At 48.9% G+C, this 25,548-nt stretch overlaps 1 protein-coding gene across 1 annotated transcript in view; it reads right to left on the bottom strand.

Moving 5' to 3' along the window:
* Nucleotides 1-25,548, bottom strand: part of ASTN2 (astrotactin 2) — a 328,524-nt gene that overhangs the window by 267,004 nt on the left and 35,972 nt on the right. Inside the window, exon 2 of the mRNA XM_034067350.1 lies at nt 8,031-8,218. Coding sequence (XP_033923241.1) covers nt 8,031-8,218 — 188 coding nt within the window. The remainder of the gene's footprint in view (nt 1-8,030; nt 8,219-25,548) is intronic.

Raw genomic sequence — 25,548 nt, 5'->3', positions numbered from 1 at the left:
TGTCTGGCATCAGCGTTTCAAAGGTATGGATCAAATGCTCCCAGCACTTTACACACAGGATTAGCACAGGGCTCCCGCATGGAATCGCTCTCTCTAGGAGCCCAGCAGCTCAGTGAGGCCCAACCTGCACAGGACAAGGATGCTCCTTCCTCTCCACTCTGCAAACCAAGGCAGAGCTATCCCAGCAAAGCCTGGCTCTTCCATCTGCTTCAGCCCATGCTGAGAGAAAAAGCATGGAGAAAAGGTCAAGCTACCAGCTACACCCCGCGGCGCTGTAGATGCACGAGTATTCCATCCAGACAGATGGTGGGAAGGGGAAGAGTGAGGAGGAGGAAGGAAGGGAACAAGATCAAGACATGAATCTGAAATTGGCAAAGTCCCTCCTCTGGGTGATAAAAATACACAGCTCGCCATCACCAGCAGCAATGGGACCCACCATGGGGGCGAAGGCAGACGTGCACGATGCCTGGTGCGTGTCCCACGTCGAGCCAGGAGCTGACACTCTTCCAACGCTCCTCACCCCATTCCCAAACCTTCCTTTGGTGGTGTTCTCCATCTCCTCATCATCCCTGGAACAGGCTGAGAACACTGGGGCTGTTCAGCCTGGGGAAGAGAAGCTGCGTGGAGACCTCAGAGCAGCTTCCAGTGTCTGAAGGGGGCTACAAGGATGCTGGAGAGGGACTCTTCATCTGGGACTGGAGTGACAGGACAAGGGGTGATGCGTTCAGACTGAAACAGGGAAGTTCAGGATGGAGATAAGGAAGTTCTTTACTGTGAGGGTGGTGAGGCCCTGGTTGCCCAGAGAAGCTGTGGCTGCCCCGTCCCTTGCAGTGTTCAAGGCCAGGTTGGACAGAGCTTTGGATGGTCTAGTGCGAGGAGTCCCTGCCCATGGCAGGGGGTTGGAGCTGGATGATCTTAAGGTCCTTTCCAACCCAAACCATTCTATGAGTTCAGCATCCCCCTCCCAGGTCTAGCACTACAACTACACCAACCACCTTTCCAAGCTGAGTGCTTACATTTTCCCCCCATCCATCTTCTTTTCTCAGCACACTCAGGTTAGGAATTCTCTGTGTCTGCAGATCATTCCCATGTGTTCAATACCATCTGCAAAAGGCAAACCCCTCCCAAACACTTCCTGTGGCTGCTTTCCCCCTCAGTACCAACTTTGATTGCTCTGGGGATGACAAGAAAGTTAGTTGGCTGCTTAGCTCACATGTACTAAAAGTATTTATTCAGCCCTGCTTTATCAGAGATGCAAATCAAGCACTCCAGTTCCATAGCTGAACACAGTGGGGGGGAAATGTGCTAGATAGAAAGCTATAAAGTACCTAATGTATTCACAGGAGCTAAGGTAGAAAACAGAGATTAGTGAAAAATTATTAACATAACAGGTGTCATTGTCACAAAAGTGACACTTTAAAGACAAATCCCCCCAAAATGAATTCCCTGAACACAAGAGCACAGTGTTAACTACATTTAGTCCCTGGTTTACAGCTCTCTGCAATGAAGAAGAGCACAGAGGGAGGGTGAATGGAACAGGCTGCTTCTCCCAGCCTGCCTGAAATCGGCTAATGATATGTTATGGAAATTAAACATGAAGCCAAAGAACGTCCCCATCTTGGGAAACAGCATCAGGATGATAGGCTTGCTCCTAGCTTCGCCCATCAGCAGACCCACTCCCCACACTGGTTCAAGTGCACATCTATAACGTCATCAGTGTCCAAGGTGCTCTGGACAGCACTGGACAGCACAGGGCAAGTAGAGGTACCAGGGTGACATTCAGCTTCCAACTGTGCTGAGTCCCTAAATCAATGAGGTGCAAGCATCACATTCAATAGCCTGCAAGTGCTCAGCAGCACTGTCTTGGACCACTACACCCAGCAAAGGTCCCACCAACCTCTTTGGCCACCTCAAAGCAGCTCGGGGCCACCACCAGCAGATTGGGACACTGCTCCAGGCAAGGTGCTAACACTCCATGTGCCATCAGCACAGAGCCTGCGGCTCCCATCCTCCTCACAGGGATTTGGGGATGCTTGGTACAGCTGCACGTTGGGGTGGGTGCCTCCTTCTCCTCTCCCCACATGTGAGAAGAAGGGATGTGATTCTCACACAGGGACACACTGAACCTGGCTCCTGGAGGTTGAGGGCTTCTCTTTTGGGTTTTGCATTTTAATAGAACCAGCTAATTGGAGATCAATTTAGCTTTTTAATACCTTTCGGATAAGGAAATCTGCTGCAGCAGCAATTCCTTCCCTACCTTAATTAATTCCTAAACATCACAGAAGCTGGAAGGGTGTGTTTTATGAATCTGGTTGACCTCCTGGTGCAGAAATGATGACACAGATGTTGTGTCTTCTTCACTACCTCATTACTCATGTTACACCATGGGTTTTTTCCCCAGCTGAGACGGCTGATAGGAGCTCCAATGCTGCCATCAGTGTGACAAGCAAGATATCAACTGCTAGCACAAGGTCGGCATGGAAGTAAATCCACTGGGAGGTTTTGCACCAAGGAGGATAAAATCATGCAGCTGCCCCATCCCTGGCAGTGTTCAAGGCCAGGTTGGATGGGGCTTGGAGCAAGCTGCTCCAATGGAAGGTGTCCCTGTCCATGGCAGGGGATTGGAACGGGAGGAGCTTTAAGGTCTTTTCCAACCCAAACCACCCAATGAAAATACTGTTGGGTGGGAAAATGAGACCTCACTCATATGATGGCTAAGCAGAGGGCAAAGCTAGGGCTAAAGGAGGCCAAAATCAAATGTGTCTTAAGCCCATGGGACCTGATGCTATTCCTCAAAGAGCTGTTTGCTGGGGAGAATCGGAATCAACCCAGTCTTGCAAAGGGCTTTAGCATCTTCTCTATACTGCACACACAAGGATCATAGAACAGGATAAGCCAAATTGCACGGGTATGATGTTATACCCATCTATGGGATGGTGACTAACTCCTGCCAGCACAGGCAGATGGAAAGGCAACTGGGCTTGCACATCTGTTTGGAGAAGACCTCACTACCCTATCCAACATGCTGGATGGATGCTATGACCAGGGTAGCCAAGGGACTCATCCCACCAGGGTCCGGCTGCCATTGTATCCCAACAATTGCACAGGACAAGCACAATGGCACCACACATGATGTTTCATGCAGACAAGCTGCAAGCAAAGAACCTGATGAGACACAGAGTCACTGGGGAAACATGGGCAGTGGAGCATGGAAGGAGGGAGAGCTGTGATATGGGTCACAGATAATGGTAAGAAGGAAAGAAAGGGGGTGAAAAAGGGAAATTAATGCATTTTCTATGGCTCTCGCTGGTGATGTCAGCTTCAAGAAAGGAGGCGGCAGCAGCTCTGAACCTCACTTGCACTTGGACCTTCTTGCAGTGCTGAAGAAGCTGGAGACCTGCCCCAGAAACCTGCTCACCAGGACCCACCTGCACCATACACAAGGGGGGCACAGGAGCCCTCCCCAGCTCCCCTTCAGAGCAGGATGCTAAATCAGAGTGAAGCATTTAAGAGCACACTTCATACCCAGCTCAGAGGCTGGCAGAGCACAGCACCAGTGGCTGATCATTAGGGAAACATGGGGATGCATAAGAACAAGGAGTAAAAAGGAAACTTGTCCAAATAAGAGCTAAAAAAACCTGCTGGGAGACCTAGAAAGCAGCAAACTTGCCTGTTCCTGGCACCAGACAGCAGAAAGTAGGCATTAGAAGTAAAAAATAATAACATTAAGAAAAGCCAGCCTGATGAGGTCTAGCGACCTTTTATTCCAGACACCGAAATGCTCCCTTGCAGGGTGACAGCACAGGATGAAACAAGGCTTCTGCTTGTTACTGTTCTCGAAGCCCAACTTATTTCTGCTGGAGATGGAAGCAGTGCATCACTTGTTTCCACACCATGCAGGAATGGTCCCAGCTCCAAATAGCCAAGGGTTTACCAGCATCACTCACACAGGCTTAAGGAAGGAAAACCAGGCTTTGTGTCCTCTTCCCAACCCTGCATCCCAGGCACTGGAGGAGCCACAGGGAGCGATGCCCCTACCAAACATCTGTGAGCTGGGTCAATTCAGAGCTCAAACGTGCCTGTTCCTACCCATCCCCATCCCTCCACCTCCCCGAGCATGGAAAATAAGCCTTCATCTATAGAAATCACTGCTGGACATGGCCCCAGGTCTGAATTTACTGTGCTGCAGAGCAATAATTATAACAGGGACACAAGATGGTGAGGAAACAACAGAGAAATAAATATCTCTTATGTTCTGTTAAATCCAGCAATTTACAAGGCTGGAATAATTAGCAGCTTAAAGTGTTTTGACACAAGCAGCCCCAATAATCATGATAAATCATATCAGGCATATGCCCAGATCCCTGAAGTGACAGATGACAAACAGAGCAGTGACAGGACGCTCCATCACGCAGGGAATCATTGAGTTAATGGAAGAATTATTGCTTCTGAAATCCACTCCAGTCCTATTGTGGGGAACATTCCAATTTATCAAAGCCAAATGAACATTAATTGCTGCAGCCTGGTAAGTTTTCAAGCTGCTGTGACCTTCATTGAATTTTAATCCCAAACAGATAAGATTTACTTCCACACAAGAGGAAACAACACAATTAAACCCAAGTGACAGCTAAGATTATGGGGGAAAAACACAACAGGCGTAATGACAAAAATATTGATTCCTTTCTACTTGACACTGCGCACACACACACACAAAAAAGGTAAATAAATAAATCCAACATTTGCATATTTGTGCGTTTTCCCTTTTTTTCCCTTCCTTTTCATTCAGGAGACAAATTTCAGATGCTTTAAGCTGAGAGGAAAGGGGTGGCAGAGAGTAATAGAGGCTGAATTCCCTTTAACTGCAGTAATTAATGTTATGTCTCATTGGGGAGAGATTAAGAAAAAACAGTGAGCAAAAGAAAATACAATAAAAATCAAGTATTAGCTTGCTGCTGAAGATGCCCTTGAGCTTGGGAAGGGAGGTGTGAAGAGGGTCACGGGTCCCAGTGCTGTTGTGGGGGTAGTTGGCCCCAGGGACACAAGGTTATGGGCACTGCTGGCCCCTTTCCTGCTGCACTGAAAGCAAACCCCAAAGCAGAAAGTCAGGCACCACCAGCCAGAACCACCTCAATATGTTGTAAACCCAGGATTTACATCCCTCCCTGAGCCTCCACATAGTGCAGGGGGGGCTCTTGGCTTTAGAGGCACAGCAGGAGCTACCAGCCAAGTCATAGACATCTACAGAAGCCCAAAACAATGCTCCCTTCAGGGGGAGCTCAGCTTGGCCATGTCTCACTGTCCAATAAAGCTTTGCTGGGTACTCCCTAAGCAAGGAATTAGCGGGATCCCCCAGGCAAACCTTTGCTGGCCTCCTATAACTCAGCCCAAGGATGAGCAGACAGGTAGAAGTAAGTGTTACAGCCACTTAAAGGAGATGGAAGGAAGCACTTTCCCATGTCTCCTCCTGTCCCCCGCAGCGAGATGCTGGGCTGATGATGAACAGGACACACAGACCCTGAATGCCAAGGCAGCACTCGGGTGGGCTGATGCTCCAGGAATGGTGTTTTAGTCTATTGAGAGCACACAGATATCAGGCTTTATGGTAGGAAGTAAAAGGAAACGCATTTGAGAAGCTGGAAAGGAGGACGTGGGGATGCACAGCTGCATCTTAAGGTGGGAGAAGGAATATGGGTAAAGGGGAGGATGGGATGGGATAGAATGGTGGGGGACCACACAGTCCCTGTGCTGGGATCCAGAGGATGCTGAGCATAGCACAGCGAGTGAACCTGCTGCTGGGGAAGCAGGAGGGCTCCAGTGATGGAGGGTCTCTGGGATGTTGGTCTCAGGGGGTGAACGTAAAGGCATGGGAAAGCATCCCAGAAAGAGCCCGGGGACTCGGAGGAAATGTTTCACCAAGACACAAAGACTTTCACCCCATTCTACTTCAGCTACAGAGCTCCATATGGTCTTGGGGGAGAGGATCCAACAAAGCACACATTTATCTTGTGTTAGTAACTCAGAACTTGGCTCAGGTCCGCTCGGTTTCACTTGAAAAGTTAATGAATCCTCACAAAAAAACCTGGGCAAGGTTTCAAGTGCTGCAATCCTGACCCAGGGAAGAAACACACAGAGCTTCTGCCTCCCCCAGCACACGTGTGCAGCCCAGACCCCTATCCCTGCCTGCGACCTTGGCTTCTATTGTGAGGAGTATCAGGACTGAGAAATGGAGTCTAATTGTGGCTGTTTCCCTCCTGCCTTTCCCCTGCTAATGCAGAAGGGCAGGAGATGCTCAAGGCAGGCGTTCACTATCACAACAAAGCCATGGATGCTCCTGTGCTGGGAGATGTGGCAAAACATCTTCACCAGCTAACCCAGGAGGACCGTGCACAGACATTGCTGCTGTGACATGCACAGTGATGCCTTCAGCTCCCCTCATCCGGCCTCGCTGCTCCTGTGCTCGCAGTGCAGAGGATGGAGGCTCTGGGCAAGAACCTCTCCAAGAAACTTCCTCCAAAGCATCAATCCGTTACAATCATTACATTGCTTTCTTAGAAAGAGCAGCTTCAGCAAGGTCTGGGGAACAGGACTGAATCAATCTCTACCAAAGAAAATCTACATTTCAAGCAATTGCAGTTATCCCATAGCCAGGCTCTTTCCATGGCCACAGGCCACATCCCCATGGCTCAGGATTGCCCACAACAGCCAAACAACCCTGTTCTCATAGCAGGAATCAAGGTTTTCACACCCCAGACTTAGGGTTTGCTACCTTCATTCCTTGCTCTGTCTCTGTTTTTCAGGCTCATTTACCAAGTACATCAGTTTTACCCTTTCCTCCTCGGTATTTCATCACATTGACATTATTAGTAGGATGTAAAAACATTCCCGATCCAACTAAGCAAGCTACAGTCCCTGATTCCTATCCCTTCTCCCATCCTGCTATCATACTGCATCTTATCTTGCCCAAAAACCTTAATGCAAAGCCTCTCTCCGGCTGCCATGTACTCAGTGCCCAACCTAAAGCCCCACTGCCAAGGGCTAAGACACTCAAGAAAAAATCAGATTTAAGCTGTACAAGCCAAATAGACACTTGTTCAAAATGAAGAATAAAGGCAGTGCACAGCCACCACCTCTGCTCCTTCTCCCAGTAAAACAGAAGCCATGGAGATGACACACAGGTTCCACGAGATGAACAGATTCACCATTTTCAGAGTGTTGCTGCAATGGGATCCCCAATCCTACAGAAGGATTTCCTTGGCCAAACACGACCTGCATCTATACAAGATCTATAAGCCTAACTTCTCTCTTTCTTTTATTGACAGGACAACTTATCCCAATGGCAGTTAAAGGATGATGCATTTAGTCCCATTTCACAGATGGATTCATCTAAAGCACAGAGGAATAACAGAGCGGATCCAAATATACCACCTCATAACATACTCATAACCATATAAACCATATCAACCACCTCATAACATACTGAAATAAATGTTTTATAAGGCAACAGAGCATATACATGATCTATTAATAATGGTCACAAACACCTGAAACTGGTTCAAAGCATCTGGACCATCATTTTGCTTTTAGATCAAGCTCATCCTTTGCAAGAGAAGGATCATGCTACAGCCCATATTCACTTGACAGGTAAAATTCAGCTTCAGAAAGAAAAGACCAAGCCCAGAATTTTCCTTTACACATGCCTAATGGCACAACCGAGCAGAAATACTCCCCTAACCCACCTCCCCAGTTGTCAGCAGTGATGGAACCACCACAAGCTTCTTCATCACCTTCCCCACAGCTTCTTCTCTATAGTCTGTTGTCTTGCTTCATTATGAAAAGACCAACCACTCTTTTTTTCCCCAGCCCATTCAAACACATCTCTTCCTCTCTGTAGACCCAACCAAGATGGGACATGGACATTTGCAAACCAAGTTCATCACCTCACTCCTTCTCACTGCCTTCCCATCACACCCCAGTTGCCAACCACCTCCTGTCCTCTGTCCCCTCTAATGCCATTGGCAGCTTTCACTCACCATGACCGAGATATGCAGGATGTGCAGCTGCTCCTCCACGATCTCAGAAGGCTCCTGCAGGCTCGGGGGGGTGGCCCTGGAGAGCTGCTCAGCACTGCTCATGGAGACATGGAAGTACAGGGTGCCGTTCTCCAGCCACTGCTGCTTCCAGTGCACCAGTGAGATGTCAGCCACGGTCCCCGACATCTCTGCAGGGACAAACATAGAATCATACAATCAGCCAGGATGGAAAAGACCTTTAAGATCATCAAGTCCAACCAGAACCCCAAGTCCATGCAACAGAGGATCAGTTTTCTCCATGATGCCAAAAGCAGTGTTCTTAGCGCTCGTGGAAATCAGAACTTTTGAGTCTCACCCCTCATACTGCTTCTGATCTACAGGATGAGTTTGAGCATTGCTTTTTGGCCTCTGATTGCTATTTCCTCCATATATGAACATTAACAGTTGGCTTTCTTAATAAAAAGAGGCTTACAAAGTGCCTTGTGATTTCCAGATGAGAAAGGCAGCTACAGTACACAAGTGCATGAGGTGCCTTTAACTTCCTATAGGAAAAAGGCTGGAAGAAGCTACTGGAGATCCGCAGCCAAGCCCAAGGGAGGTTTGCTGCTTGGCACAAGGAAGACACTTGGTGCCAGGTGAGCCAAACCACAGACATCCTTCTTCTTCTGGCATTTACAAGTGAAACCTTCTTCCAGGTCACAATGCAGCACTGCAGCTCTATGTAAGAGGGACATTCCCAGCAGAGTAATGAGCACCAGTGATCACCTTGACAAGTATCTATTGACCTGAAGACTTTCAGCCTGGAGAAGAGAAGCTGCATGGAGACCTCAGAGCAGCTTCCAGTGTCTGAAAGGGCTACAGCGATGCCAGAGAGGGACTCTTCATCAGGGACTATAGGGATAGGACAAGAGATGATGGGTTTAAACTGAAACAGGATAAGTTCAGGTTGGATATAAGGAAGAAGCTCTTCCCTGTGAGGGTGCTGAGGCGCTGGCACAGGGTGGCCAGAGGAGCTGTGGCTGCCCCATCCCTGGCAGTGCTCAAGGCCAGGTTGGACACAGGGGCTTGGAGCACGCTGCTCTAGTGGAAGGGGTCTCTGCCTGTTGCAGGAGGTTGGAAACGGATGAGCTTTAAGTCCTTTCCAACCTAAACCATTCTATAATTCTACAACCTTGGGGTTACACATCTACTACCCATCTTCTCCTGCAGCCACCTGTTAATTTCACATCCCACCCAATCCTGACTCACAGCATAAGCACCCTGGGATCTGGGATTACAGCATCCTGGCACAGACAACCACTGCAGCAGCTTCCCCTGACCTAGGGCACCACATGAATAGCTAGGGGTGAGGGAACCCCAGAAGCCATCCCCAGATCCACAGCCTCCAGCACGGCCAGAGCCAGCAGCTCCATGCTCAACTGCAGCTCCCGCCTTGGCCAGGCAGCAGCAGACGCAGGCAGGAGTGCTGACAGCTCCAGAGCTGCCCATCAAGGTTTAGACGCATCTCTGCAAAGCTCTGCTCTGGCAGTTTGACAGCCAAATCAAAGCCAGGCAAAAAATACCAGCGAGAAAAGAGCCAAAATATTTCTCCTTGCACCACCTCTTTTGTTGTGTTTGTTTTCCCATTTGCAATATAAGCAATGGGAAGCAAGTCAAGGCCTTGTAGTCTCCAGGCTCAGCAATCACCTCCTTTGGTGGGAGAACCAAACTCATCTCCCTCTCTGTTTGGGAAAGGCAAGCATCTATAATGGACCATGGCCTGCAGCCTGAATGATGGGCTTGCTCCATAAAGACTAACAGCACAAGCTCAGTTCCCCTGGCACCGTGGCTGGACCAGACACAAGGTTCTCCTTCACACTTTGGTTATCTTGGAGGACAGGGCTTGTTCTCATGCAGGCAAAGCAGCCACAGAACAGCATTGGTGCTATACTGCATTTCATTTTGCTGAACCCAGCTGAGCAAAAACACATCCCAGTGGGGATGAAGGAAGGAATAAGCCCAGCTGAGGCTGTCCTCACACCTTCCAGAGCATGAAGCTCCAAGTCTCACTGTTAGAGGAAGACCAGAGGAGGCTGCAGAGATGCTGCGAGGGCTGGAGCAGCTCTGCTCTGGAACCAGGCTGAGAGAGATGGGCTGGGGCAGCCTGGACAAGAGAAGGCTCCTGAAGGGGAGACCGGAGAGCAGCTCCAGTGCCTAAAGGGGCTGCAGGAAACCTGGAGAGGGGCTTGGGACAAGGGCCTGTAGGGACAGGCCAAGGGGAATGGCTTGAACCTTCCTGAGGAGAGACTGAGATGAGCTCTTAGGCAGAAGCTCTTCCCTGTGAGGGTGCTGAGGTGCTGGCACAGGGTGCCCAGAGAAGCTGTGGCTGCCCCATCCCTGGCAGTGTTCAAGGCCAGGTTGGACACAGGGGCTTGGAGCAGCTGCTCCAGTGGAAGGTGTCCCTGCCCGTGGCAGGGGTTGGAGCTGGAGGAACTTTAAGGTCTCTTCCAACCCAAACCAGTCTGGGATTCCGAACAGACACTTTGGTGCTCTGGCTCACAAGCAGCCATGCAGATGCTCCAGACACTTCCACTTCTACTGACCCGCATCCTAACCCAAGAAAAAAACCCAAGTCCTTCAGGAGTAACTTTCTTTATCACTGAAATCAGTACATTTTCCAGCAGCATGCTCCTGCCTTTCCATTATGGGTTACATCAGGGCCAACCACCCCTTGCTCACAGAGATGTCCCCCAGTCCTGCAGGATCCCCCTTGCCACAGAGCCCAGCTGAGAGCAGGAACAAAGTGACACACAGCTCCCTGATTCAGCACCTCACTAATTACAGCACTGACATACCTGAGCTGGCTGCAGGGTGACCTGAACCCAATCAGAGAGGGCTGTGCTCATTATCTGCCTCCCCAGCACAGCAGGGTCGTTATCCCCAACCTCTGGGCACATCTGAGCACTCATAGGAGCAAAGCCAAAGAGCTTCTGACCATATGCAAGGTCCTTCAAGAGCCCACGCTTGGTTTTAGAGGGGCCATGTGAACTCCCCATCATAATCTCTGTCACTGCAATGAGGTCATTCCTAATAATCCCTTCCCTCCTTTATTATAAATAGCCTTTGGCTGGAGCAAATCAGCAGTGAGAGGTGTTGCTCACAGGCTCTGCCCTGTAAATGAAGCCAGACCTGTAGCTCACACTGCAGGACAGCGGCTTGTACAAGACCTGGCAATGTAATGAAATGAGTCTTGTGCCTCTCACCTCCAAAAAGGCTAAAGCATAAGGTCTTTAAAAGAACAAAATGAGAAGAGCATCAGGGCTGCTTAATTGCAGTCATCTTCCCAGCAATGCTTCAAAGGTCTACACTGAAAAACATCTCCTTGTCTAATTAAAATCACAACAAATGCTACTTTTAGGAGCAAATGCACTAACTCAGCTCTGTGATTGTTATCACAAGCTCTTCTGCAGAGGCAAATGGACCATGGGACAGGACAGATGCATCAAAAGATAGGACTGCGGTTATGCAAAGCCATCTTAATTCCAATCAGAGGGACAGTCACTTGTAATAAAGGATGATTTCTAGGACTGTAACTCATCACAAACACATCCCTGCAGCACACCATTCCAAAGGAGCTCAGGAAATGAGGTTATAGAGAAGAAACTTGATGCGGATGCCACCAGGACCCCACCTCTACTGGTCCAAAAGACATCACATTAGGGAAGCAGGGAAAAATACACCTGCAGGGTTAATCTTTCTCCAGATTCTTTCCCTTACACACACATTTTTTGCATGGGATGGCTCACAGAGAACATGTCTCTGAGATACAGGCAATTTTTTGGATTTCAGCCTAGACTGAAGATAAGCCTGTTTCATTTTCAAAAGGTCTCTTCCAAAAGTAGAAACTTCAATTTAACATTCATTTCACCACTTTAAGCAAACCCAGCAGCGAGGCAATCGCTGACAAAAGTTCACTTGCCAAACCCAGGTCCCATTTCCCATATACTTATAAATACCTGGATGCTCTGTCATCCCTGCAGCCCGTATTGCGGGAAACCTGAGCCTTCCTTCTCCCACCATGAGCCTTCCATCATGATTTGCTGCTCACAAAACATAGAAAAGTCTTTTCAAGCCCTGTTAACTGCTGAACCCTCCAATATCCAAACACAGGGAAGTATTTTGGCCTCATACTTGACATAAATATTATACAGCCTGTGTTTGGCTGGACACACATTGTCACTCCACTATCTATGCAGTAGTTACAGCAGCAATAGCCCGTCCATCAGAAAGGACACAATAGTCTGCAGCAAGATTGCCTGTTATCAGGGCTTTCAAATGCTTTTGAAACAAATTAAGGGCATCCCTGCACCAAAGCAGAATGAGATACAGCCAAGGTTTTAAACAGGCAGCAATAGAAAAGCACTTGTAGTCTATAGCTATTCAAAATCATGGCATTCAGCAAAGGGGGTGTTCTTAGACAGGGTTCAAAAACAGCTTCAGGAGTAAAACACCAGGTAAAGCAGCCAAACAGACACCGAGACAACTGCCATGTCACCTTCCTACCTGCTCAGTGGACCCAACAGAGGAAAAGGGTCAATGAGGGTCCTCCTGCCCCATAGCAGTCAGCCAGCCCCCTGCTCTTCATCCAAAGCCCATAGGCAAGCACACTTCTCCAGAGCAGAGAACCTGAGGAACCATCTTCCTTCTAGCACAGCCTGAAATGGGCTCTCCAGGCTCACCCTGCCCCAAACCTGTCCCTCATCTTCCATCATGCAGTTCAGCTGAGCCCCACCAGCCCTCAGCATCACCTGATGATGGTCTCAATTAGAATAGGGCACACGGAATCCTTTCTGCTTTCCTGCCCTTCCTCAAGCTCTGAGCCTCATAAGATTACTATTTCTATGTTTTCCTTGGAAATCAAAAGGCAATCCCAAACAAATCCCTTCCTGGGGCTCCCCGACCTGGGCTCATGCCCATCAGAAGGTCACCAACACCAGATAGCAGCAATCACAGCAAGTTCCCTTCCACCCACTTCTCTAATTCCATTTTCCCCTTCGCTGTTGCTACAATCCCTCTATCTAAACATTTCATTGAAGTCTTCAACTCGTATTACAATCAAACTTAAAAAGCAAAAAGGGCCTAAATGCATTTGGTTGGGAACCAAGACGATTCCCATAAAAGCAGATTATGCTGACATGATGAATATATAAAATGAAACAGCAGATATTAAAGTTGGAGGATTGTTACTCCAATGCCTTCGGGCTCCTGGCTGCCCTACCCACCTCCTCCCTCCTCTCCATCCCCTCCAACTCTGTTCTACTCAAGGCAGAGATAGCCTTTTCACCTCTGCCTGTCCCCAGGCAGCCTGCCAGGCTAGAAACATCCACTGCTCCCCCCGACCTTATGCAATGCTTCAACATTCATCAGTTATTCCGGAGGTTGCAGCCCTGCTTTATCTGTCAAGGCATTTCACAAAGCCTGTTTTGTATTTAATTGGCTTGTTCTCACTAATCTACCATGATTATTGTATTTTTATTTCATTCCTGAAGGTCATTATTAATATAAGCCATTTTACGTACAGCAGTTCATCCCTGTATGGTTATCCAGGCAGGATAACCCCCATGGTTATTCCCATCACCGGTTAAACAAACCCGCCTCATGTTTCCTCTCCTCTCGGCTCCTCAGTGCTGTTCAGACCTTGGGACCAGCTGGAGACCTTTACTATAAGAACCAAATCCTCACTGTGATGGATGAGAAGCCTGTGAGTAATTTCCAGTGCACAGCTCCAGCTTCCTCCTGCCTTTTTCCTCTTTTCCTCACCACCTGCTTCATCCCAGCAGGACCTGCACCCTGCAGTCAGACTCCATCAGCTCACCTGCACAACTCATCGTCTTAATCTGTTGGCAAAGCTGGAGATCTGTTTAGTGATTACATTTCCTCTTCCAACAAGCTCAGAAACACATTCCCACCGTGCACAAAAAGCCAGCACCAGCAACTGTGCACTCTTCTTGTCACCCCTAATCCTGCGGCCCCATTTCTCCTGCTTTTAGACCAGGGGCTATTCTGAGTTAATGTTCTCCGGAGGCACCAACCTCCGGTGAAGTGTTAGTTTATAGATTCCTCAGTTCTAGCTACCACTTATGCTAATAAACCAAATTTATGCAGAAAGTCATAAACAGAGAGCTCTCCCCAGTGCCCTTGCCAGCATAGGATTGCTCCCTGCGGAATAGATTACTGTGCTCTGTTCAGACTAGCTCCAAAACGACTCTAGTAATGGGGCTTCCCCCATGCTCCCCAGGGGACTATTCTGCAGTCAAACAGGCCCTAACAGTTCTAAGGGTTTGGGTCTTTTGGTGGCAATATGGTAGGGATTTTATTCCAATCATTAGCTCAGTTTGCTTTTTTCCTCCCTATTCCCATCTCTTAGCATGTTCCTTCTCTTCTATATCTCCTACACTGCTCACCCCACAGTGCTCCCCAGGGCAACACACAAACACAGCTGCAGGTCGTAAAAAGTAATAGAGAAGCTCAGAAGTTTAGGAAGGGGGAAAAAATGATGACAAGCTGCCTCTGATCATCTCCTTTCCAAAGCCCTGTTTGTGAGGAACACAGCCCTGCACCTGCAGAGCATTCCTGGGGTGCCTACTATTCATGTCCATTGGGATATGGTGTATTTGAGGGATGGTGCTGGATGGAGGAGGGCTTCAGGAAGCTTTGGTCTCAGGGTGGTCCATGGGGCCAGGCTAGCCCAAATCTCTGTATCTCTGCCAACAGCATCGTGTGCCTCACACTGAATGGGCAAAATGGGACTTGTAATAAAGTGGGTTTGGCTGCTCTTAGGTTTTACCCAAACTGCCTGGAAGAAGAGCAAGAAGACAGGTTTTGGGCATGCTCCTGGGATCGGCCACCTCAAAGACCACATAGATGTGGCAAGAACTGAGCTGCCATCACATTTCACCATGCGAGCTATCACAGCCATGTCATTGTACCTGCTGTCCCAAAGGTGGCCCTCAGCATTTGCTCAGCTTCATCAGACACCACACCAACCTTTACACCTCCCTGTCCAACCTCTGACCGGGCTCCAGCCCTCCTGGGGAAGCCTGTGCCATGTGCCATGAGCTGGTATTACACTTGCTGGCCCAGTGACAGCACTGTGTTTACTCCAGTTCCTGGCAGGAACAGTGAAATCAGCCAGGACACTTGGATTCTTCTTGTCCTCCCACCAACCTTATTCATAAACCTGGGTTTTGTTTGGGCTTTTATTTTAGGTAGACGTAATTATCATGCAATGCAGAAAGAGGTCAGCAGGCTGCAACATCACACATGGTCCAGGAGAGGAGATGGGGTGACAGGAACAAAGTCAGCCCTATTCAGCCCCTAGTAACAACTTTAAGACAACCAGCTCCTGGCTCTGAAGCCCTCTGCACCATTCCCACATCCCTTCAGGTTTTCTAATCACAGGCTTTAGGGTCCCTAAATAGATCAGTGAGTGGATATTGATTCACCTGCACTGCCTACAGATCATAACCTGACTCCATTGCACCTTCAAGGAGCTCAGCACACGCTCCACGTTCTTCCCGCTGCTTTGATTGCAGTTCAGTCTCTAGTACATTACCCTTATTTATAATGCCAGAGCTTCAGCAGGGCGCCTCAGGCACTCTCAAATTATTACAGGGCCCTTTTGACTTTCAATTCCTTTCCATTCAATTCCATTTTTATTTGTCAGCAGAGACTCCCATTGACCAGTGGTGGAAGCCAACTGCGCACAGTAAGCCAATCCTATAGGAATGACACACACACACAGCTCGACACAATGGGTCATTTCAGTTTGAATGAGAAATGCCAGGTCGGGAAGAGATGCTTTGCAGCCATCATTAAAACAAAAGGTGAAGGAAAGTGACTTTAAGCATTAGAGCCACTCTTGTGTATCCTGCAGAGATGAATCACAGCATCATCAGGGTTGGATGGGACCTCTGGAGATCATCCAGTGCAGCCTCACACAGGAACATGGTCATGACAGGGTTGGGATGCCTCCCAAATGGAGACTCCACAATCCTCCTGCGCAGCATCTTCCAGGGCTCTGCCACCCTCACATAAAGACGTTCTTGCTCATGCTGAGGTGACACTTGTGGTTTAGTTTATGGCCATTGCTCCTCATCCTGTCCCTGGGCACCACCGGAAAGAGTCCGGCACAATCCTGCTGGCACCCACCTCTGAGATACTGATCTGCATTGATGAGATCCCCTCTCAGGCTGCTCTTTCCAGACTAACCAGGCCCAGCTCCCACAATCTCTGCTCATCAGAGAGATGCCCCAGACCCCTGAGCAACCCTGTGGCCTCCATTGGCCCCTCTCCAGCAGCTGCTTGTCTTTCTTGTTTGCAAGAGGGATGGATGTGAACATGGTGTCTTGATGCACAGATTTTGTTGAGCAGCCCCAGTGCCACCCCTCAGTTCAGACACAGGAGTTCGCTTTGGAAGTGCTTTGGGGTTCTACTGAAAAGCTCCAGCTTTACCACTTCACTGGAGCCTCCTGGCTCACCCAAGAGAGACACAGGGTTTGCTTTTGAAAGAGCTCTTGAAGGTGCAAGGAAGAAGAAAGAGCCGATGATCCCTGAGAGCTGTTGCTGTAAGGACATGAGGAATGAGAGCATGACGAAAGCTGTAGAAATCTGTTCCCCACTTACTCCAGATCCTCAAAAACCAACAAGAGACAGATCAGATAAATGAGGAGGGAAAAGTATCTCTGAAAGGCACAAGCACCAGTTTTTGATGGTCCAACTATTAATCCCTGCTAAAGAAATTGATGTCCTTGAGAAGGAAGCCTTTCTGCAGCAATGGGCACACACCACCACCCACCCCAGCTCACCGTTTTAAAGATGGGTTAAATCAGGTTTTCACAAACACAGGAGGGATCTGCTGCACTGGGGCAGCCTCCTGAGCCCTGCAGGGACCTGTCCTGCTGGGGACATCTCTCCATCACTGCCCCAACCCTGCATGTGACTCCAGCATGTCCCAAAACCACTGCTTGGCTCCTGCAGGACCACCACAAGCACAAGATCTATTACCACCCCACATCCAGGGGAATCACCTTCAAAAGCCTTTACTATGCACGTGGGTAAGAAAAAAAGCCCTAATTAATCCCCAAGCCCAGGGTCAGCTCAGCTGAACCAAGGTGCTGGTGCCTGGAGTGCCTTCACCCGCTGCTGCACATCACTGCCAGCACGGAGACACCAGAGCTTCACTTGGAACCTGAACGGATCTGAAGGGTCTAATGACACAACCGGAGGCGACTGAGCAAGAGCTGCTGTGTGAGATAACCGCTCACTTGATTTCTTCATAGCAGATGAGGGAGTACAAGGGAGGCAGACGTGGAGGCAGGGGCAAGGAAGAGTGCATCATCTGTAGTGGCAGCACATGGTCCCTGAGTGCTGGCACATGGCAAAGGGACCAGGTGGGTTCTGGTGATAGTTTAACCCAAGTCCCACATTAAAAGAGAGGTGCTCAGCCAAGCCCAGCCTGCCTGCATCCCTCCTGCCTGCCTTCCCTTAACACAGGCATTTGCAGTGGTGGTGATGCCTTTTCCCAGGACAGCCAGCACCACCTCAAACATCAATCCTATGGAAGCAAAACAGCTCCAAGAGTTGTCATGGCACTAGATGAGACTTGTGCAAAGAGAAAACCTTTTCATTTTGGGAAAAGTGCCCCTACAGCCTCTCCCCTATGCAGTGACAGTGGCAGCTGCAACTTTCTCTTTGTGAGTTTCTACACTCATTGAGGGCTGAGAACAGAGCAGGGTAAAGGCACACTGGGGTGTGCACCAAAGGGCAGACAACCATTACCACACCAACAAAGGGACTCACCAAGCAGTGGGGACTGTGCTTGTCTCCCCTGCAAGCTACAGCAGGAGCAGAAGTGCAATTTGACCTATTCGTAGAATCAATCCTAGAATAGTTAGGGTTGGAAAGGACCAAGATCATCCAGTTCCAACCCCCCTGCCATGGGCAGGGAAACCTCACACTAAAGTATGCCACACAAGGCTTCATCCAACCTGGCCTTGAACATCACCAGGGATGAAGCATTCACAGCTTCCCTGGGCAACCCATTCCAGTGCCTCACCACCCTTACAGTAAAGAATTTCTTCCTTAGATCCAATCTAAACCTCCCCTGTCTAAGTTTTAACCCATTACTCCTTGTCCTATCACTACAGTCCCTAATGAACAGTCCCTCACCAGCATCCCTGTAGGCTCCCTTCAGATACTGGAAGGCTGCTATGAGGTCTCCATGCAGCCTTCTCTTCTCCAGGCTGAACAGCCCTAACTTTTTCAGCCTGTCTCCATACAGGAGGTGCTCCAGTCCCTGATCATCCTCGTGGCCTCCTCTGGACTTGTTCCAACAGTTCCATGTCCTTTTTATGTTGAGGACACCAGAACTGAACACAATGCTCCAAGTGAGGTCTCACGAGAGCAGAGTAGAGGGGCAGGATTACCTCCTTCGACCTACTGGTCATGCTCCTTTTGATGCAGCCCAGGATATGGTTGGCTTTCTGGGCTACAAGCGCACACTGCTGGCTCCTTCAGGTGACTTGAAGAGCACTGCAATCCAGGCAGACTTCACAACAAAGCAGTGTTATGCTCATTTTAGAGCATCCACAGCAAATACCAGGGACTGAGTGAGCAGATGGCACCGGCCTCAAGGGGTGAGCATTGCTCCGAGCTTGATTCCAAGTAACCAAGTGCTTTATAACTAATCTGCATCTTCAAATGTCTCTCTTTGGGAGTCATCCCTCTTAGAATGATAATGTAGTGTGATCGCTCAGGGCACTGCTCAAGCTGTAAAGTGATGTTTCTAGAATGGTTCCTCCACGGATTTCCCGTCCTAAGAAGCTATTTGAGCACTGAGAGGTCCCATCAGAAACTCCCTATGGACCATGGAGGGATGGGAAGAAGAAGAGGAGGAAGTGGGGAAGGAGAGAGGAAGTTTTGCTGCTTTCTAAAGAGACAAACACTAGGATGGTTCCACCTCTTGAGAGATGGATGTTCTTTCCCAAGAAGGAACCAGCAGGGCAAAAGGGAGGACCTGGATGCTGGATTGAAAAAAAACAGGTAATGGATAATGTGGGCTCTTCAGCCTACCTAGAGCACCAGGAGGGTGCATCAAAGGGAAAGTAGCCTGAAAATTCTGGGTATATCCTTGCCCAGAAAGGAAAAACTATCAGATACCAGTAATGAACATTTGTTCCATGTGCACTGTGATGAGGCTTCTACACTAACAGGGTCCCTTCCCTTGCTGTCAAGAAGGAGACAACCACAGTGGTTAGAAAGGATTAAAGGTCTTCTTTCTTATCTAGGAGAGGTTTTGAGTGCTTGCTCCTTGGAAAGGCTCCAGAAACTCCGTGGTACCCAAGGTACCACCCCAAGTACCCAGGATCTGTCTCAGCTACTCACAAACCCCACATTCAGCTTTTACTTACAGAAACGGGTTCTTGCAGCCTCACAGAATATTCACTTCTCTCCAAGCGAGTTACACCTTAACCCAGGAGCCACCTTGCTCCTGGATTTATCTACCCCAGCACCCAGAGGGATGCCATCAGCCCAGGACACAGCAACAGTTGGCCAAGTACCACCAGGCTTCATAGAATGGTTTGGGTGGGAAAGGATCTTAAAGCCCATCCAGCTCCAACCTCCTGCCACGAGCAGGGACACCTTCCACTAGAACAGGTTGCTCCAAGCCCCTGTGTCCAACCTGGTCCTTTAACACTGTAGGAAAGGAAAGAAGCACAGCAAGGGCTATGCAAAAGCAACCTACTGCTCCCCAAGGATGCCATCCTGGGGTACCAGACCCCCTTGAGCAGGACAGACCACCCCAGGCTGCCTCAGCCCTGCACCATGAAGCTATGAGCCATCAGGTTGCCAGAAACAAATGGGTTCACTGAGACATAGCTGTGAAAATCCTCATCTCTCTCTGCACTGACTGGCACTGAAATGAACTGGACTCGAAGCAGCTGATCTGAGAGCACAGAGAAGTCACTGGAGGGCTTAAGAAAGCGGTGTCTTAATATGAGGAGACACGAAAATCCAAACTGACGTAAGAAACCAAATTTATCAGGGCTTCTCAGAGCCTGCGGGCAACATAATTTTCCCCCTTTTAAAAGTGGGGAAGGCAAAAGAGAAGCAAAGCAATTTGTCAGAGATTAGAAGTGACAAAGTGGCAGAACAAAAGCAACTGTGTCCTCACAAGCACCATGATAAGGAGGGTCCCTTTCCCAGCAGCGCTCTAGCTGTGCATTGCAACACGTGCTTCGCCTGCTGAAATAAGGGATCAATCCTGGGTCACCAGAACACCCTGATGTTGCCAGGGATGGTGGCCAGGCCCTACAACACCTACATACCATGCAGGGGTGCCAGCCCTTGTGCAAGAGTCAGGGAAAAGCCTATGATGGTCCCTGGGTGGGATGCCATGTGGATGCCAGGCACAGGCTCCAGCCCCCTCCAGCTCTGGTGGAAACAAAAGCCCACCAGTGCCCCATCTCTCCAACCAGACTCGCTGTCACTGCAGCTCCAACCCAGCTTGGAAGAACCTCTGACAGCACACTATCAACCCATAGGATCCTACTCCTTCCCTTGCCAGGCTGCCTAGAGTTCTCCACCAGTGGAAATGCTCCATGAGGCTCTTTCTGCCCCTCATCCTTCCCACCCATCATTAGCAACAGGCTACCACCCAGTGCCAAGCCCTTCATCATTATCTTCTCTTTCCCATCAATTTCAGATCAGATTCGGACAAGGGCCTGTAGGGACAGGCCAAGGGGAATGGCTTGAACCTGCCAAAGGGGAGACTGAGATGAGCTCTTAGGCAGAAGCTCTTCTCTGGGAGGGTGCTGAGGCGCTGGCACAGGGTGCCCAGAGAAGCTGTGGCTGCCCCATCCCTGGCAGTGTTCAAGGCCAGGTTGGACACAGGGGCTTGGAGCAGCTGCTCCAGTGGCAGGGGTCCCTGCCCATGGCAGGGTAGAAACTCAGGAGCTTTGAGGTCACTTCCAACCCAAACCATCCTATTAACCCGTGTCCCCATTAACATGGGTGCTAATCATCCCTACACCATTAAGTCCAAAAGCAGCATGATTTCATGGTTGTACCCCCTAGCAGAGTCTCAGGGAAAGCTCTATTGCCACTGCCCAAAAAGAACTACCTACACCAAGACAGAAGAGACATGGAGACACCCTTGATCTGCATAGACAAAGGTCATGGGAAAGAGGCAGAGGGGGATGAATCTTTGCAGCCTCATTAGAGGCAAAGAAACTGTTTCTGCAAATAATTGATTTCTAAATTTATCCCCTAATTAAATAGGTTCCCTGGATGAATCTGCATGCAAGCTGCAAGGCGATGATTTAGCGCCTGGCTTCCTACGGGAACGCATCGACACATGTTTGCAAATCGTCTCTCTCCCAGATTCGAAGGCAGGGTGATCATCTCCCCATGCCAGCACATCCAGGGCAGACAGGGATGGGTCCCTCCTGCTGCCTGGAGCTTCCAGCAATCAAAGCTCCCCTCTGTGACAGGTTTATCAGTGCTGCAGGCAGGGCAGAAGGATGTTTGTCACCTGCCTTGTCACAGCTCCCTGTGCTCCAGCCCTCCATGGACCAGAGCAGAGCAGCCATCACTACCAGAGTGTGCAGCTCGCACCCTGCCTAAGCAGGAGGCCAGCCCAAGGGGATTTTGGCAGGCAGCAGCTCTAAAACCATGGCAGAACTGGAAATACCCTGCCTAAACTCTGCGCGTAGAGACGGCAAGAATGAGAAACATTATCTCCAAAACATGCTACATCCTACATCAATTCCATGGCTGTTCCTGTCTAGTGGCTTTGACTTTTTCCTACAGACACCATCAGCTAATAAAACCTCAAGAGACAGATCTGGGGATAAAACCAGGCTACAAGCTCTGCTAAAATTAAACACATTTATCACCCTTGCACGGAGAGCTCCTTTTGGAAACCAGAGAGCCCTGTTACTCTCAGACAAGCATCAAAGGACTCTGGACGCGAGAACTCCACGTTAGGTTGAAAAGGCAATGGTGCTGAGCAGCCCTGCTGTGTTACAGCCCACACTAATTGAATCCTGCTGCCCAGGATGGAAAGTCTGGGGCCCACAGCCTGTCCCTACACAGTGCTGGTGGCTCAAAGCTCTCCCCTCCCAAGAACAGAGCACTTGCCTGCATTTACACACCATCTTCTGCCTGTCAGCAGCATCAACGCCTTTCATCTCCTCCTCTTTCTTCTCTGACAGCTTTCCACCCCCCAAGATCATTCATGCACCAAACATATGGGTCCACCTTCCTTCGGGGCTTTGGGATCTACAGGCATAGGTTATCCTTCCTGGTGCCCCACACATTCAGGTTCCTGCTCCTGGCACATAATGCTTTCAAGGATAAGCCATAAGTGCAGCCTTCTTGGTGCCCATCACTACCACACTGGGCAGAAACAGAGGAGCCCTCTGTTCTACCCTTGGCTCCATCACTCATCTCAAAGAAATTCATCAGTTCAGATATTTATGGACCTGCTTGGCCCTGTTGGAGCCCCTGGAAGGCAAAGATGCAGCCTGCACATCCAACTCACCCCGCACTGAAATGAAGCGAATAGAGGAGCTGCTCCACAAAGATCTAAAGGAGTTTCCTGAGAATTTGAACCTTATCCTGGTTTGTGGTAAAGCAAAAAGACCATTTGGAAGTTTCCCCATGAGGGAGCGGAGAAAAAACCTCTCCATCTCTCCGTTCCAGAAACAGCAAGCTAAAGGGTAAAAGACAAGCATCAGGCATAGCTCAGCCAAGACCATGGCCATTTGATGTCCTACAGCACACACCAATCACATACTCCCCACCCGGTCATATCCTTTGAAGAAATGCCAAAAGATGGGATTTTCTCCCCCTCTTCCCCCCAAAAAAGCGTTCAAAACTGGAGCATCTCCATGGTATTTTGGATTTCTCAGCACTTCTGGATGAAAACTGCCTTGTTAAGCGAGTTCTCAATCAAACAAATCACTACCACAGACTGAGCCTGGGCCCTAACCTACTTCTGAATCCAAAATAAAAAATCCATTAGGTGGCTAAATACTTTAGGAGCTGCATCCCTTCATCTCCCTGCTTTGCTGCTCTGTTTGTAGCTGAGCATCCTCCTTTATTAATTGCCTCTGAGAGCCTCAGATCTCTTCTAAAGGAAAACAGTATTGTTCACAGGATAGGAAAGGGATGCAAGAAAGCTAATTAGTCCTCATACACAGAGAGTTTGCAATAGCCAGCATTCAAATGAAGCCTGATTTTCAGATCACAGAGCTAAAATCGGCATGTTGCATCACTGGCTTTCTTTTCCAGAGGTGCCATTTTTGCTCACCTTGAGCATTTTTAAAGGCAAAGAAAATACCTTTAGGTACCAAAGCAAATTCATGATTGAGCTCGCCACCACTTACCAACTTGAGCGCATTAAAACTCCGTTAAAAGCAGAGCAAGATGAGTCCTTGAGGCCCTGTTCCCTAAGGATGCGTGCACATAAAGCAAGGAAAATGTGTGGTTATTAGAGTTTAGCTTTATTGTTTTCATAAAACACACTGAAGATTGTGTTTATGATTCTGGAGAAAATAAAACCCTCTCTCCAATTGTTAAAATAATGAACACAAGATACTCCAGTGACTTCTAAACAATCCAATGCTTTGGATTTGCACAGCGCCTTCCACTCAGGTTTCAGAACAGCCTGTACAAGAATGAAAATAGACCTGGATGGGTGGGGAATAAATCCATCATCTCACCTTAGAGCTAAAGGAAGCAGAATAGTTTATAGAGTCATTGCATAAGGCTAAGTTACAAGGGTGGGAAGGGAACTGCTCAAAACTCATTGCAGAACTGCTTAAGAGCCAGTTGTGCTGGTGTTCAGTAACATGACTGTTCCTGAATGATCAAATCCCATTTGAAAGCCAGGCTTGAGCATGAGAATCATTTGAACACACTCAAAATCAAATAAAAAAGTAATACCTTAGCCATTGCTTTCTCTCTGGGCCTTGGCACAGATTGCTCACAGAGACTTCTCCTGCACAACATTCAGAGGGCTATTGCCTGCCCCATATCCCTGCCACTCTGAAGCTCTTCTGCATCTAGCTGCAGGCAGGCATCTGTATCCATCCCTGCATCCTGTCAGGCACACAGCATGGCTCAAGGAACGTAAACTGTCTCCATCACTTCTGCTCCTCTACCTGGAGGAGCAACCATCTAAATAGTTCTTTCCCCTCCTTTAAATATTACAAGGCCTATTTGAGGTTATGCATTACTGAATGGAGCTGTCTGTTCAGTTCAGCACGGTGATGATGGAAGGGAAGTGTGGACCGCAGAGAAGTATGTCTCCAGCACAGGAGCAGGGCAAAGAGCCAAGGTAATGACCAAGAGGGATCCTTACACAACTGCTTAGTGTCTGCCTGCCCATCAGAGCCTGACACCTGCCTGGCACCACTTGCACAGTGGCAATCGAATCCACCTCAGAAGACGCCAAGGGAAATACATCTTCCCTGGCAGTGGCCTGGGAAGGGATGGAAGCTCTTCCCCAGGTGACCTCCTCCATATCCATGCATCTCTACTTGAAAACCTGGGTTAAACCAAGACCTGAGACCCTCTGGGCCATGACCCATGGATAGACTCACTTGGCAGAAGCAGGTCTTTGGAGCTCCAGCACAAGGGAAGACTGGGGGTAGGGATGGAAGAAGCCAGTGAGGACAAGGATACTGAGAAGGTGGTGGCAGAGTGCAGCTTTCAGGTAGTTTGCAAATGCCTTCTGGAAGGTATTGCTGTCAGCTCTAAACCAACCTATTAATATGAGCCTTTGGGGCTTGTAATAAAAACCAAGATGTTGTTTTTTTGCCCAGAGCCAGGTTAGACAGAAATGTCTGAAAACTAAAGGAGCAGCCTAAAAAAAAGGTTTCAATTCCATCCCTCCCTGTATGTACTTTACTCACAAGCTGCTTGGAGACAGAGGTCACCTCTGGAGCAGTGGTACCCCAGCTGCATTAATTGCCATAGCATGCCAGAGCCCTGTCTGCTCCTCAGACCCACCTTGCTAACAACTTCATTCCAAGAAACACATAACAACACTGAATTGAGACTTAACAGGTTTCCAAGTAACACCAGATTTGATGCACACAACCACATCTTCAAGTTGAGGCAGCACCAAGCATCCAAACTAACACAGTCTCTGTGCATCCAACACTATATCCCAAGATTTATAACAGTGGAGTATTTTCCAGGACAAACTTCTTCTGTGGGCCTCCCGTAAAGGGACATAAGTAAACCCAACCCATTACCCCCAAAATGATTTGAGTTTGAGGAATTGAAGCACTCCTACATTGAAAAAGCTGAGAATCAAGTTGTTCCACAAGGGATTTGCCACTGTGGCTGCCCTTGATCATCCCATCACACACTATATTGCTACCTATACTCAGGGTTAAGATCCTCATTTAGACACCACAAATGAAAACCATTGTTGAGAGCCCTACTAGGTCCAATCCTGCTCTTT

The sequence above is a fragment of the Melopsittacus undulatus genome, chromosome 11 (genome assembly GCF_012275295.1).
Source record: "Melopsittacus undulatus isolate bMelUnd1 chromosome 11, bMelUnd1.mat.Z, whole genome shotgun sequence".
In the NCBI taxonomy this organism is placed as follows: Eukaryota; Metazoa; Chordata; class Aves; order Psittaciformes; family Psittaculidae; genus Melopsittacus; species Melopsittacus undulatus.
Note: the sequence above shows the minus strand (reverse complement) of the source record. Positions and strands in the feature narration are given on the sequence as shown.